The sequence below is a fragment of the Mustela erminea genome, chromosome 5, assembly GCF_009829155.1.
Source record: "Mustela erminea isolate mMusErm1 chromosome 5, mMusErm1.Pri, whole genome shotgun sequence".
In the NCBI taxonomy this organism is placed as follows: Eukaryota; Metazoa; Chordata; class Mammalia; order Carnivora; family Mustelidae; genus Mustela; species Mustela erminea.
The window spans coordinates 110,485,864-110,502,761 of NC_045618.1; the positions used below are offsets into that span (position 1 = coordinate 110,485,864).

General features: G+C 42.0%; 1 protein-coding gene across 2 annotated transcripts in view; it reads left to right on the top strand.

Annotated features, from left to right (window-relative positions):
• Nucleotides 1–10,759, top strand: part of RHOJ (ras homolog family member J) — a 78,626-nt gene extending 67,867 nt beyond the window's left edge. For both annotated transcript variants that reach the window (XM_032344427.1, XM_032344426.1), the window contains one exon: nucleotides 8,161–10,759. In XM_032344427.1, coding sequence (XP_032200318.1) covers nucleotides 8,161–8,307 — 147 coding nt within the window. In that variant the 3' untranslated portion in view covers nucleotides 8,308–10,759. The remainder of the gene's footprint in view (nucleotides 1–8,160) is intronic.
• Nucleotides 10,760–16,898: the final 6,139 nt, after the last annotated feature.

A 16,898-nucleotide genomic window follows, 5' to 3' on the forward strand; every position in this document is an offset into this window, starting at 1 on the left:
GAATTAGTCATAAACCCAGAGACCTGGGCCAGAGGTTTCAGAAACTGCTTCTTTTATAAAATAACTAAAGCTTTGGGCATACCTGGGTGGCCAGGTATGAACATCTGACTCTTGGTTCCAGCTCAGGTCATAGTATCTCCTGGTCCTGAGATCAAGCCCTGAGTTGAGCTCTGAGCTCAGCAGGGAGTCTGTTTGAGATTCTCTCTGTACCCCCATCCGACACTCAGGCTCACGCTCTCTCAAATAAATGAATAAATAAATAAATAAATAAAACCTTAAAGTAATTAAGGCTTCTAAAGTAACTAACCCCGCAAAATGCATGCCCTGGGCAGAGAAGGAATCACCCTTCTAAACCAATCAAGAAGAATATTACTTACAAATCCTTTGTGAACAAAAATGTATGCATTTCTCTTCTTAAAATGTTCTTATAGGCACCAAGACTAAGCAATACACTCAAATAGAAATGAATTAAATAGGATTATGTTTTTACGGTTGCAATACATGAGAATGTCTCACACGTACTTGAGACAACACTTCCTACTTCTGCGAATATCATGTCAGAACTACCAGTATGAGCCATTCATCGAGTTCTTACAATATCACACACTTTACAGGCTCTGTCTCATTTCAGCCTCTCGGCTGATAACGTGCATCTCATCTTGCAGGTGAGAAAACAGTCTTAGGGAGATGAAATGTTGGATTCACACAGCTGAAAATCATGGGAGCAACTTTAATCCAGATCTGTGGGTGTCACCCCTGTGCACCTGACCATGGTGTAAATGGTCTCCTCCAACCATTTATTTTGCCTTCTGTAAAATGGGTACATGCCTATGTATGCCAATCTTCTACCTCCTCCTCGCACATTCAGTTTAACTTCCCTTGCTAAGGCACATAGACATATAGCTCCACAGACAATTGCGTGTGAGTCCAGTGTGCATTTTTCACAATAAGGAGGTCCCCCCCAACCCAGAGAATCAGCTGGTATGTTTTGCAGGAGCTGGTCTCTGTCCCTTGCTTCTGTCCTATATCCACCATCATGTTGTCAGCGTCCTGGCTTGACTTCTCATTTAGGAAGTTGTTTTTCCCCTCTGTAAAGAAGTCACTCCAAAGCCTCCCATCTCGTTTCATACTTATTTTAAGAACAATGGCTGAGTTCACCACTTTATTGCCTTTTGCCAGTTTCTCCTAGCAACTGCTCTCGGATATGGAAAGAATCATGTTTAGCTTACGAAATCCAATTTAGAAGAAATCCAAGCAAGAGTTTAACTTGTTTCATCACAATACATGTAATTATAGAGATGCTTTAAGTTTCTCTGCTCCCTGACTTTCCTGTCAAGTAGTTTATAATAACAGCTAGCATCTATGGAGTGTTTGCTGTGTGCTAGGCTTTATGCCAAGCGCTTTGCATGCCTTGTCTTAATTAATCCTCACAGCAACCCCCTGAGGTGTGTGTATTATTAGTTCCACTTTCCTAAAGGAAACTGAGGCTCAGGGAGGAGACCGTCACGCTGCTAGAAAGGGGCAGAGCTGGGATGTGAAACTGCTTTAACCACCATCCTCTTCTGCTTCCCTCCTAGATTCTGAAAAGAAACCCTTAGGTTTGGGGCTTCTTCTTTATATACTGAACCCCGTATTTTTATTAACACATAATGTACTATTTTCCCCAGGGGGAAAGAAGCCCCATATTTTAATGTGCATATTCTCCCCCATAGTTTAAATGCCTTGCAAGTTCTGATTTTTCGTATTCGATTCCTTTTGTTCAGTGCTTTCCAACTTCCAAAGCATTTTCCATCTATCATCTCTTTTTAGTCTCAAAGGGCTTTTTATTTTTAAAGGATATTTTCATATCATGCATATTATAATTCTTTACACTTATCAAAAGTCAACCACATTTATGTAAATATTTTGTGTCAATCAGTGATAAATATTCATTGTTATCCCTCCACTTGTTTTTTCCTCCCTCTTCCTGTCCTTATTGGGTTTCTTACTCTCCAGCCAGCTCTCCTCATTTGCGCACGTCCACACTACTATTGGGTTTACTTGTCAATAACTCACTGAACACCTAGCATGTGCCAGACACCTTGCTACACTTTAGCCCAAAGATTATTATTCTTCATGCATTCTCTTTCCCAATTCCATTTGACACAACCTAAACCTGAATTCTAAGTCCAGACTTCCTAAGTAACGGGTATTTCTTGACAAAACATTTATCCCTGTGTCAGCCTCTGGCCTCTTTTTGCCCTCTCTCGCGATCTTGTTCACCCTGTACCTTTCTTTTTTTTTTTTTTTTTAAGATTTTATTTATTTATTTGAGAGAGATCTATTGAGAGAGATCACAAGCACGCAGAGAGGCAGGCAGAGAGAGAGGAGGAAGCAGGCTCCCTGCTGAGCAGAGCACCGGATGCGGGGCTCGATCCCAGGACTCAGAGTTCATGACCTGAGCCGAAGGCAGCGGCTTAACCCGCTGAGCCACCCAGGTGCCCCACCCTGTGCCTTTCTTACTGTTGTTCTCACTCTTTGTCTTGATACCTGTTTCCTGCTGGCTTTGGAACAGGTTTGCACCAGTGGGTTGACGGCAGCAAAACTGTTGTAGAAATCCTGTCATCAGTGTTCAATCATATTTTTTTAAGATTTTATTTGTTTGTTTGTTTGTTTACTTATCTGAGAGAGAGAGTGAGTGGGGAGGGAGAATGAGAGAGAATCTGAAGCAGACTCCACACTGAGCGTGGACCCTGACACAAGGCTCAGTCCCACGACTGTGAGATCATGACCTGAGCCAAAACCAAGAATTAGATGCTTAACTGACTGCACCACCCAGGCATTCCTCAATGTTCAGTCATCTTAATCAACCAGACTCTTCAATACCCATCTACTGAGGTGCTTAGGAGGCTCAGTTGGTCAAGCGTCAGCCTTTGGCTCAGGTCATGATTCCTGGATTGAGACCTGCATCGGGCTCCCTGCTCAGCAAGGAGTCTGCTTCCCCTTCTATTCCCCCCTCTGGCTCGTGCTCTTTCTCTGTTAAATAAATAAATGGAATCTTTAATAATAACAATAGTAATAATACCCACCTACTGACTGCAAAAGTCACCATAATCCCCCTTGTTTTGTGTGCCAGTCATTGCTTCTCTTTCTCATGGTCATTGAAAATTGTTTACTTCACTGCTGGGGTCTGGGTTACCAAAATGAAGCCCTTTCTTTCAAGAGGCCCATAGGCCAGAAGAGGCGGGTGACCAGCAAACCAAAGCCTGCCCCCTGAATGAATACTTAGTACTGAGGTAGCAGAGAGGGGGAAGTGATGGACACATTCAGGGAAAGAGGATTCCAAGACAATGTCTCAGGGCAGGTGACATCCTAGTCAGGTTTGAAGGATAAGGACATGTTTGTGAAGTGGGCAAAGGTGGGGACTAGGGAGAAAAAAATCCCAAATAGAGAGACCAGTACACATAAAAGTATCCTTTCAAGCATAGGGAGAACATTGGCAAGTGATGAACCAAACTTCACCCACAAATGCTTTCATCTGTCCACACGTGTATTTTTAATGTGATTTAGTGGCCAAAATTGAACAATAGAAAGTTTTCATGAAGATACATATTTCTGGCTTCTAAAAAAAAAAAAAAAAATCAGAAGGTTTGGCAGCACTAGGCCAGCATTTCCTCATCAACTGCAATCCTTCAACAGCCTTTTCGAAAAGGTACCTACCCTTCAGTTTGCCACGACCCCCCCACTCCATCTCACCTACACTCGAGCAGCACACTCACATCATCTACCCACCCCTGAGCTGGCAACCGCTGCTTTATACTCTGACAAAAAGTCAGCTGCAAATCCATCCAGCCTAGAAACATTCTTTCCTCTTGGAGCAGTTTGTTAGGATGAAATATATCACACAAGCTGTTGGGTTCCTTTTCCTTTTCTTGGCTTTCAAGTTGCCTGCACCTTTCCTAATTCTTAAATAAGAGAGAAAAAACTTCTGGTCATTCACTGGTTGCTGAGATACCAGCTTCCCCTGTTTATTTCAGTAATATTTTCTCTTCTCTCCGTTTATCAGAAATGCCTGACCCTTTCGCCCCATCTCCTCTCTCCTCACCCTCACTACATCCAAAACAACGTCTCCATTTGTCCGTTCGTTTTGCCCTTCCAGCCACATTTGTTTTCACTTGCTGGAGGCTGCCCCGCAGAGTGGTTAAGACGAATTCCAGCCTCTGACATTGTTTTAGTTGTGTGCCCTCCGGAGGTAACCTCCTCTCTCTGGCGTCCGTTGGCTGAGCTGCACATGACGATGGTGACAGGCTTACCTTGCCAAGTCCTCACAAGGATTAAGTGACCCAAAGAAAGGTGAGGTCCAGCTCAGCAAGCTATAGTTGTCATTAAATTCATGTGCCTCGCAGAGGCATCTATGGCCGGGAAAACCTCTTTGCCTTCATTCCTTCCAGTGACACTCTATTTTATTCCATAACATGTCCCACCTCCACAACGACGACCTGGAAGATGTAAGAGGTTTTCTTTCACCCGACTGGTCACTGTGGATTCTGTTTGTCCATTTGTTTGTTTCTTTAATTTCTTCTTGTCAGACTCTTGTATGTTCTCTACATGTCTGATAAATTTCTCAGCTTTGGGGTAATACATTTCAGCCATTATAAAGCTATGAGAAAAGTGTTCCCTCCGTGTACATTGCTCAATCTCTTTTTTTTTTTTTCCTGGAAAATAAATCATTTTGGCAAAGCATGTCACAGATTGTTAACATGTGTATCTAAACAAGCATCCACAAATCCTGCTCTCTTATAGAATGTTCCAAATACTTGACTGTATAGGTCATTTTGCTCCAAGAGGCAGAGGAAGCTGTAAGGAAAGCTATGTTTCCTTGAGACCGTTTTCTATTTCACAACGTCAAAGTCATTAATGAGGTGGTTTCTTTTTAGCAATGTCTATAATGGCTGTGCCTTTTCCCTGAACCAGGGTGAAGTCTTCTCTCTGACCCAGAGCACTTGATAGATGGTTAACAAAATACTCACCTCGGGGGTGCCTGGGTGGCTCAGATGGTTAAGCGTCTGCCTTTGATTCAGGTCATGATATCTAGGTCCTGGGATCAAGTCCCATGTCAGGCTCCCAGCTCAGCAGGGAGTCTGCTTCTCCCTCTCCCTCTTTGCTTGTGTTCTGTTTGTCTCTGTCTCTGCTTCTCTCTCAAATGAATTAAAAAAAAAAAAATCTTCAAAATACCTCATAACTGGGTTCTCTCTCACACACCTATTTCCCAAATCATGCCCAAAATCTCTTTGCTATTTTACCTGGAACTATCGGTCCGAGACAGTGTTATATTAACTCAGTTACACAGTAATGCCTTGATCCACTGTTTCATTATCTTCAGAAATATCTGCATAGGGACAGACGCATTTGGGCTCCTCCTAGGCCTTCAGAAGGCAAGGCCTGCTGGGCTGGTAGGAGCACCCAGGAGGGAGGATGACACACTAGCCCCGCCCATCTTGCAGCATCTGATGGCCCAGAGCCCCACCTGAACTGAGCCTTCCACAATCAAGCGAGGCTTGTGAGCTTAGTGGGGAGGCATTCCAGACAAATGGCCCCTCAGCACTCTCTGGGTATTTTTTCAGCATGACAGAGAAGAGCTGCGTTACAAGCAGCCCTTCAACTCACGCGAGTGGTGTGCTTTTCACATGTTCTTAGCAAGCATTGGCCACAATCCCAAAATGTAATCGATGCCATTTCATGACATTATTAGGAAAATGGTCTCTATTTTTATCCCTTTTTTGCATCCATCTGTTTTTAATGATTTTATAAAGCCATTTTTGTGGGGGATGGGGTTGTTGCAGAGGTAGAGTTTAGTGATTCATCAGTTGCAAATAAAAAAACCATTTTTTTAATCCAAAGGCCAAACCATGGTTAAAATGAAACCGTAAGAGCAGTTTTAATATCCAACATCTCTTCTGTGGGCGTTTTCCTTTAGCTCATACAGTATTTCTTCTTTATAGGAAAAAAAAAGTGTATACTATCTGGACCCAACCAGAAAAACTTTATTTCATGCTTAATTTTTGATCAGCTTTTTTTTTTTTTAAGATTTTATGTATTTATTCATTTGAGAGAGAAACTCAAAGAGCACAAGCAGGAGGAGAGCAGAGAGAGGGAGAAGCCCACATGGGGCTCGATCCCAGGGTGAGCCGAAGGCAGACACTTAACCAACTGAACCACCCAGATGCCCCTTGACCAGCTCCTTGCAGAGTTGAATGATAAGGGCAACCGTCATAGAACAAAGAACACGGGCCAAGAGACCGAGATTCTGCTCTAGTTCCACTGTCTGGTTGGGTGCCCTTCAACAAATTTACCTTCTGGGGCTTTTCCCCCTCTATCCTAATGTCTACTACAAATTCCTTTAGTTCATGCACTGCAAACTGTCTGGCTGCCAAAGAAATCACATATTAGTGTCTTGGTTGGCCCACAAAGTATTTTTTAAATTGGTAGTTACTACCTAAAAATCCAAAAGTCCAATTGTACAAAGATGGCCAATAGCGAACCATGGCAACGACTGTCCAGAGCTGGCTGAGACTGCCAGCTCTTTGTGGGGGGAGGGGGTTGTTCAGGTTCCCCATGGTTTCCACCTGTCCCCCCAGGCTGGCACCTTGCCCTGCTTTCCTCATTGACAGAAGTTACTGGAATAGGCATGTGATTCTGCTACCCTGCTCTAGTCATGGATCTGCTGTGGCTTCCGAGGGCTCACCATCCAACCACCCTCTTGTGAATCTGCTTTGATTCTTTAGTTATTCTCATAATGTGAAGTATATAATAAAAGCGTTTCTCCAGATGTCCCTAATATTAAAAGGCCCGCATCATATCGTTAGCTAATGCCAAGCTTATGAGCAATTAAAACCCTGAGTCTCCCTCACGCGAACAATCTCGTGAGTTTGCCTGCCAAACATGGTCTGCTCTGGCTGGCTATTTTTTAAAGAGAAGCTCTAGTTCTGGACTGAATTCCTATGTTTCTCAAAGGGATTTTTGTGATTATCAAATATATCACAGTATGAAATCATCAAAAGCTTTGAAATAAAGTCTGAAGCAAGAACAAAATATTATCATTTAAGTACGCATGGAACATATACTAACAAGGAGGGTGTCTCCATCAGTAAATGTATTTCATGATTTTTATTTTACATGTTTCGGGTTTTTCAACTCCTTAGAAATACACCTTTTAAAGTATGTCAAAACCAAGTAATAATACCAATTGAATATTACCTTGGTGAGCGAGACTTCATCTGAAGTGCATTATGGCGGGGGCGGGGGGGTGCCTGGGTGGCTCAGTGGGTTAAGCCTCTGCCTTTGGCTCAGGTCATGATCTCAGGGTCCTGGGGTTGAGCCCCGCATCGGGCTCTCTGCTCAGCGGGAAGCTTGTTTCCCCCGCTCTCTCTGCCTGCTTGTGATCTCTCTCTATCTGTCAAATAAATAAATAAAGTCTTTTTTAAGAAAAGTGCATTTTAGGAACGCCTGGGTCCCTGCTCAGCGGGAAGCCTGCTACTACCTCTCCCTCCCACTCCCCCTGCTTGTGTACCCTCTCTCACTGTGTCTCTCTCTGTCAAATAAATAAATAAATAGTCTTGGGGGAGAAAAAGTACATTTTTGTGAAGAACGATCTATCAAACCTTATCATCCACTCCCTTTCTATATGGTTTACCAACCAAGCTGACACTCTGCCTTCCTGCGTACAGAAGGAGATACATTTCACTCGTACCAGATTTACACATTCCGCACGCCTATGAAAGGGTGCTAAAAACAACATCATGTAGCCCTGTTGTTCACAAAGTATATTTAAACCATATCACTGCTTTTGAATCCTCTCTCAAGTTTTACATTTGTTATATTCTTATATTAGCAATGAGTGGTAATGGCTCACTTTCAGAACTTACTGGTTAACCAAAAACAATCCACAACCATTTATTGCTAATATCAGAAAGTAAAAAATATAAAAATTAGGATAGTAGATGCAAATGGAAATGCAAAAGGAAAAGGAAACACACACACACACACACACAACACACATCCAAACCAACCCCAGGGCTATTTGCAGGACAAGCTGAGGCAGCACATAGCTGAGCAGGGTCTGATCTCACTCCGCCTTTTTCTTTCCCTCTCATGCCTTTCTCTCTCTCTTTTGTGTTGAAGATTGGAGCACAGTGCTACTTGGAATGTTCGGCCCTAACTCAGAAAGGTCTCAAAGCGGTTTTTGATGAAGCGATTCTCACCATTTTCCACCCCAAGAAAAAAAAGAAACGCTGCTCTGAGTGTCACAGCTGCTGTTCAATTATCTGAGGCTGCTGGGGGACTGGCCTCCACCCCACCTAAAGGTGACAGTGGCGCCGACCTCTGAGACCAAGCTCAAGCCATGAAGGAAGGTGCGACCAGAGAGGACGTCCCTTTGCACGGAGCCTTGATCCCTCCCCCAGGAGCCCCTAGCAAGCACAGCACACCAACTGCCACGTCCCCCCTCTCAGCCTGAAGCATCCACATTGCACACTCCATGAAAACGCTGAGCCCGCCCAGACGTCAGCCAGCGCTGCTGCTGACCATGTTGCCAATGAAAGCAAAGACCATGTTGCATTTTGCATCTTCCCTCCATGAACGTGAAGCTGATGAGAGGAAATCATCACCAAGATACCAGAAGAGGAACTCAGTTCCTGTATTGGTGGCCTTACCCCGTGTCTTCTGCAAAACCCAGGAACACTATACTAATCTTGTTCTCTGAATCTGATGTTAAACCTATGTGTCTTGCATTTATTTGTATTATTTTTTAAAATGTACTAATTTATCAATTTACTCAGGCCTTACAAGTCCATACCAAATTAGCCTCAAGGCAAAGATTTTTATATTCATTTCCATTTTCAGCCTGTTTCTACCAAAGCTATTAGAACCAACGCGTACCTCTGAATGCCTGACTGTAAGAAGGAAACAAGAAAATGTTACAACTTTTGGAAATTTACAAAGATTTTTGAACCTGGTTGAAAGAAAAACACCACCTGAATTGTCGCGGGTCCCCACTTTTGCCAAAGATTCACCCTGGAAATGCTTTTGCTGATGGGTAACCCTATTTTTTCCCCCCATATTTATATTGTCATAGCAAATTACAAATGAACTGTGTTTAAGAAAGTAGTATTTCTGCTTTTTAATCAAACTGATTGGGGAAGAATATGGCAGACCTAGGTTTTAAAATATTCTTTATTCAGCAAAGAGAAATTTCCTGCTCCCTCCCTTCCAGGCGCCTGCCCTTTTCTTCCCTTAATTTCACTTTCTCCCTTGCCCAATAATAACCTGATCTAAAAGAAAGCTCTGGCCATGGGGCATGAAAAAGTAAATGTTTAAAAGTCCCCAAAGGTTAAGCAAAGTGCTTCCATATTTCCACTTGCTTCAACCCGAAGGGCTTCTCAGCTTGGTTCACGTCCACTCCCTGTTCCATTTAAATGACATTTTCCAAGTACAGCTGGTACTAATATATTGCCTCTCCCTACTTCCTACACTCATTGTCCCAAATGTGTGTTTAGGGGATGGATCTGTGGGTACCAAGTTCTGAATCTGTTTATCCCCTGCTTCCAAAGTGCTGTGCTCTGTAGAACAGCACCTTGGGTCTTTGAAAGTAAAAGCTCCCAGTAAAGAATGATGTGCGCTTTCTATATGCCTCTTCCAAATAGCGAGGGATTCTTGCATCACAGAGTGAATTATTTCCTAGCTTTTAATTAGAGACGATAAAGTCTCCTAATTAGTCTTATTTGCTTGCAATTACCCTGGAAACACCCAGGTAGGCAGTTTACTTTTGATTTCAATTGCATAAGCAAAGTGCCTCTTGCAGTATCAAATGACACCAATTTTAGCATAACAATTTCCAGATTCACACTCCTTCTGTTGGAAAAATCCAGTCTTTTTCTAGTCCCTTCTCCTCCCGGAGGTAGCCCCATATAACATATGATGTGGGTCTTCTCTGTTAACGCCTTCCATGACATCCCCTCAGTTTTGGGGTTTTGTTTGTTTGTTTAGAATTTCTGAAATGAGTTTTTCTTTCTTCCATGTTGCAAGTCCTATTTCCCTGCTCGACTCTCCAGTTGCTAAACATTTTCTTAAACACACACATACAGGCACGCATACACACAGAGATACACACCCTCAAACTAAAAGAAAACGGGAGTTTTGTGAGCCAAAGCTTGACATTTAGAGACAACTAGGACTTTCTTCCTCTGTAAATGGAAATCAACCGTCCATAAACAGTAACTTTACAGAGGTTATGGATTCCTTCTTTACAAACAATAATGAGCATTTAGTCCTGTAATAAATGAAATGCTGTTAGCCAGTTTTGTTACATCATTGCATGGTTACATCTTACTAAAGGGCCATTCCTCACTTCTCACTGATGTTGATGAAAGAGTGCGTATCTTTGCTCTACCAAGGAGAACTTTCCAGACATGTGCATCTAAGAGCAAATGATTCCCCAGGCCATGACCTCCCTACTGGACCATGGGAATTAACGAGTTCACAGTGAGAAAATCACTCTCCCACCTAGAACCAGAACCCACCTAGAACCAGTGTCTGGGTGGAGAGGCTGCTAAAAGTCATAAAGGTCATAAAGCTCATTATTAAATAAAATAATGAAGAACAAAACGACATAAATGAGTTAATGTCATTCTACCAAATTAACCATGTGTTGCAGTTTCATGGCAAGAGGTAGTTCATTTCAGTAAAACATGTTTCCTGCCGTAAGATTAAATAAAACTATATTCCAAAGCCAAAGATCAGAAGAGATCTGAAAGAAGGATCTGAAGAAGGATCGTTGACTTTTGACCATCTTCCAAAGTCAAGATGGGGAAGACAATCTCCATCGGAAGGTAGAGTCTTAGCTTTTCAGAGCTAGAAGAGGGCCCAGAAAATACAGTCCAACTCCCTCATTCTACAAATGAGGAAACTCAAATCAAGATGCGTCAAAAGAAATGTGTTGTGACAGAGCTGGAACAGACCCCAGCCATTCTGCTTCCCATCCAGTGCTCCAAACTCTGCACTGTAATCTATTCATTATCACAGATACTAAGTTGTAGTTTTGCAGGTGTGTTATTGGAGTTGCATTTGTTCATCCTACAGATCTCAGCCCCATTTCAAATACAGGACTTAGGCCACTGTAATTTAGATAATCCATCACACTAGTAATAACCTAGAGATAGGAATTTGATCTGCAGTATGCTTGGGATCCACAATGTACAACGTTCTATAATCCCCATCTAATTGCACAGTATACAGCAATGTAATCCCAATCTAGTGGCTTAATCAAGTAGCTGGTTTAACAAATTTTTTTTTCAATCAAATGCTTGGTTATTTGGTAGAATTAATGGACTCCCTGGGCTGTTTTGGAAATACAAAAGACTACTACAAGAGTCAAAGCCATGTCATCGTAAGTAATCTGGGCTGATTTCTGCCAAGAAAAGGTACACTCAAAGAACAATTACTGAATGTAATAACCAGAGTAAGCCTAAACCAGGAAGCAGTAAGCTGGGAAATGAAAAAAATAAGTCATACACTTATGACAAGAAGGAAGTTTTGGTCCTGAGATTCCAATAACATTATGTCTGATAATGATACGCAAAGAACCATTTGGAAGATTTCTGGTCCATAAAAGAAGTTCCAGATGCAGTGGATGTAACCATATACAATTTTCATAGAACCATCAATGAGGAAATAATATTTAAAGGGTAGTAAAGGAGAAATCACAACCATGTTCACAGTTTTGGAGAAATTAAAGTTAAAAGCCAAACTTAAGACCAACAAAAATGTACATTATGTAGTGTGTAGGTTCTTTGAGCAGTTAATAACCTTGCCAAGTAGACTGCTCAAAAAGAAATACTTGACCTGCAAAGACTTCAAAGATGTAGTATTGTATTCACAAAGGCAAAGTCATCCATGTGACCAAAGTGATAGAAGATTAGAAATTGAGGTTTTGCTTTAAAGGAATGTTTGGCACCATGATAGAGATGATTATCTAACCCTCTATGTCTTTGGCCTCTATGTTTGGATGCCAGAATGCCAAAAGTGCGTTTGCTCTCAACAGTGAGAGCCACAGGTCACCAGCTACTCTCTTATGAGTCATTGAGTAGGCTGCCCAAGTACAAAAAAGGAAACTCAACAGAGTATTTTCATCTCAAGAACCATTAGGAAGAGAAAGAGAAAAAGAAGATGGGGGAAATCGTGTTTCTTAACAAACAAAGTTAGGTACTGTTGAAAAAGGAAACATCTAGAGAATGGAGAGAAAACTAAATCGAAACACAAGGCAAAACACATACACCTGACAATTCTCCCAGGCACTGGCTAAGTTCTGTCTGGCCGCCAGAGCCCTAGGTAAGAAAGGAGGACTGTTCATGTGAAGAGTGTTCCAGAATCAGTGTAGGGGGTTCATCATATGATGATTCTACATAATTCCTCCTCAACATTGCTTTAAAAATGATGAAATTCTGAACAGTGCTTTTTGAGACTCCAGTAACGATATGGGGGAGGGGGTGGTCTTCAGGCTCACACCTTCTCTAATAATATGGAGCAGATGGTCAGGGGAAATTTACCAAGGAATATGAGTGAATCAATTATTTGGGAAGTTTTTTAAGCACTAGCATGACTTAAAACCTGAAAAGGATGATGTTGCAGTATCTTGAAAGACGGTAACTTGTGTAAGAGATCCGTATTCATCTTCAGTGCAATAGCTCCAAACAGAACGATGGCCTTTAAAAGCATGCACAACAACGATAACAGAACCCAAAACCATGAGCTAAAGCAACAATACCTGGTGCTTCAGTGTCCGCAAAGCCCAGAAAGGAGATGAAAACGCCAAGCTCCAGACACAGGCACTTCCGGTTTCAGAGGCTGGGTGGCGCTCATTGGAGATCTCTGTGGGTTAGGAATGAGTCAAGGAGGGTTTGGCTCATCTGTGAATTCAGGGATGCGAGTTCAACAACAGTTCTTGGCCTTGAACTTCCAGCACAGGAAATGAGAGTAAAAGCTACATGATTATTCTTGGTCACAATTTTTTTTTTCCTCCTTAGGGAATATTATGTCAAAATCCAGAGTTGTTGTGTGCATGTGTATGTGCTTTACACATGTCCTACTCTGGCAATTTCGTTGTGTCCTGAGTTCGGCAGTGTATCAGAAGCTTCTTGCTGCTATAGTAAGATTTTGTTGTATTTTCAGCCATGTCCTCCAAGCCTCTCAGTATATCAAGTTACCTTTGACGAATGGGGTCTGATCGGCGTTTTAGAGGTCTGGGACAATATGAGAGGGTCCCCAAGGCACAGAACTGAGGCTCACCCTGCAAGCCCTATTAGCTCCCCAAGCTTCCCAGTAACCCCCTGCATGTCCATCTTTGGAGTTTATGTTAATTCTCTGCAGGAAAAAAAATAGTAAAACTTTCATGGCAGGATGGTATGTCTGGGGCAGGTTTGTAAGTATCTACCTAAAATTACCACCACCTGCCATTTTTTAAATCAGTTTTTTTTTTTTTTTTTTTTTTAAAAAAGCAGTCGGGTTTTGTTCTCCTAGAGGAGCCATGGGCAGGAAGGTTAATGAATTCCACATTCTTCGCATCACCTGGCTTTAATTGTTTCTTGGCCCTGAGTAAACAGTAATTACTATTGAAGTACATCTCAGCAGAATCTTATCCCACCTGAAAGGTCCATGCTGCTCCCCTTGTGATCACTGCGGGGGGAAATGAAAGGCAAGGGAAGGGCTTTGGCTTTCTTACAACCTGCTTCTTATGTAATGGCTTATGAAATGTACATTATGTACATTATGAAATGCAATGTACATTTTCGTAACTAATGGAATATTATTTCACGTTCTCTTTAAGCAGTTTGCCTTATGCCACGTTCTACCTTTAAAGTCATTAAATTGTCTTTTCTCCTGCTCTCATTTCTGCGTTATCTGAGGGTGTCTTCACCAACCACTTGAGCAAACTGCCTTCCCCAGGCCTCCGTTAGAACAGGAAATTGTCTAGCCCTTTGCCACTCCACGTGTGTCCTGGGGACCAATAACCCGCATCACCATGGAGGAGCTAGTTAGCACTACAGAAACTCGGGCCCAGTCCAGACCCACTGAATCCAAACCAAATTTAAAATTAAACCTGCACTTAATGAGACCCCCAGGTCATGTACACATTAAAATCTGAGAGGTACCGATGGACAAGACAACCAAGTTTACCACCAGTTGTTACATCCAAACACCTGAGGAAGAAACCATCGGCTTTGTTTGTCCCTCTGAGGCTACCCTTTGGGTATTCGTTAGGCTAATATTTGAGTTGTTTGTGTTTATTGGATGAATAAAAAGGCTTTCAGAAGCCTGTCATGTGCTGCCCAGCTGCGGTAAAGCAATAAGCCTATTTGGAATTAAAAACAGAAAAAGCAGCATCTGGTTTGAAAGATCTGCTAAATCTGAAATACTTCTGTTCTTCAAGGTTTTTTGCTGTTTATAAGGAAGAGAGAAAAAATGCCTTCCAAAACAAGAAAGATTCATATCACAGGAAGTTATACATTTATAAAATGAAGATAAAACAAATTTCTGGGGCATAAAACTTTGGATGAAGCTTCTGTCTGCGTGGCTTCAGATGTTCCCTAGATGCCAAAATCAGGGTTGACCACAAGCATGTCCTCTAAACGGGGCCTCCACAGATTTATATCCCCACTGTCCGATACACAGGCCAGAGCTGTATTCACTTACTCAGTGTATTTTTACTAAACATCCCTGGAAGCCATACTTGGTTTCCCCACACACACACACACCCCGCCCCCACTTACAAGAGCTCTTTAAAAATGCACTCGTGCAGGCACGCACGCAAACACACGCACACGGAAGTGTATCACCTTATTCAAATCCTATTGTTGCTGAAGAAGTCCTGAAGGCAAATTATACCTCTCTTCAAACAAATGAAGAAAGAGCACCGGGTCACCACTTCCTTTGTACCTCCAAGTGGTCTGCTAGTTACCTGGCTAGCAGATCAACAATTCCATCCCCAAATAAGGACCTGGTGTCACTGGGCAGGTACAATCATTCAGGGACCACCTCCTCTGTGAAGGACTGCCTTCCCCTTCCTGCAGCCAGATTCCCTTCACACTGTTGATAGACCTCTAACCTCAGGACTCAAAATCAGGTGTCCTCTTTCATGCCCTAGAATGTGGGACACACTGGTGTCCCAAGATACCTATAAATTGAAAATACTTATAGGGGTGCCTGGGTGGCTCAGTGGGTTAAAGCCTCTGCCTTCGGCTCAGGTCATGATCCCCGGGTCCTGGGATCGAGCCCTGCAGGCTGCCTGCATTGGGCTCTCTGCTCGGCAGGGAGCCTGCTTCCTCTTCCCTCTCTCTCTGCCTGCCTCTCTGCCTATCTGTCAAATAAAATAAATAAAATCTTTTAAAAAAATTGAAAATACTTATAAACTGGGACAGCTTTTACATCTGGGAGCAGTTTGGCTACCCAAAGCAGCCAGCATTCTCGGAAGGGTTTAGTCAAATCCCAAAACAAAGTCTTACCAAAGATTATTTTCATTATTGCAAATATACCCTTGATTTCTTGCTTTTAACCACTGGTCCAAACTGCCAAAAAGTGCTTTTTACACCATGGACGGCCACTGCTCTGCATACCCACCACTTCACACAAGAAAGCCTGTTTTCTCTCTTCGTAAAAAGCTAGTAGGGCAAGAAAATTCTCATCAACACTCAATCTCTCTTCAAGAATTCATTTACTTGTAATTTTTAAATGTTTGATTTCTAGTCCCTTTATGGCAACAATAAAGGAAAAATCCCAGTCCAAGATATCTGAGAGCTCCTTTTTTGAATAAAAAACATTCCTAGTAAATTAAGCACATGGAAATAATCAAGTGCTAAGAAACACCCTGATCGGAGCCCACTTGCTTCTACTCCTCCCTCGTCCTCAGTGTACAACGCAGAGCTTGCAAGAGTGAACCCATGGCACATTGGTTCCTTTTGGCTATGTCCTGAAGTTGGCTCAGATTTTGGTAATCCTGAAATTTGCATCCCATTTCAGCTGGACTTTATCTCTCATTAACCGGTGTTTATGTTTCAATAGGGAAATGTTTCAGCTTTAGCTCCCCAAGGTGTCTCAAGCAGGAGCTAAATGTCGAACAAAATCTTCCTCTTAAAAACATTTCCAACTGATTTTAAAATTCCAATGTCTTAAATCCACTCCGTAAAATTGGCTACCAACCCCTCCAAATATTTTAATCTTGATATGCAGATTTCAAGAGGAAGACAGAAGATGGAGGTTCGGAACAGCCTAGAATCTTAGTGTCCCTCACCAGGCTGTAGATGCTTAGAAATCTGCAGGAACAACACAGAGAGGCCAAGAAAGCATGTGATCTGTTCATACATTTCCTGTAGAAAGAACCTGCAAAGTAACAGGATTAAATTTCTATTTTAAACTCATAGTTCTGCATGTATCCGTCCTCGAGATGACAATTAATAATTCATCATAGCCCATTTTGTGTATGCATAGTTTAAATTTATTTTAAGTGAATAAATGCTCTTTTAAATAATTTTAAATTGTATATTATTTGTGACTCAGGGATATCTATATTTCTTGCTGGTAATTGTATCTTCAGCATCACCAAAAGAATATTACCATTCTCATTTTGGTAATATTGATATCCTATGTTAAAGCAATGTATTCTCTTTGAGGGAATGTTGTTTGTTTGTTTGTTTGTTTGGGAGTGGTTGTATTTGGGGTTTGAATGATTTTCCTGAAGCCCTATTGGCCCACAATCAAGGTCAAAGTATATATGATCCTGTATATTGGGAAGTATTCAGTATGCTAATAAAATTGTACAGTCAGAGGAACTTAGAGTCAATTATAAAGCAAAAGAGCTTAGGAAATATTTA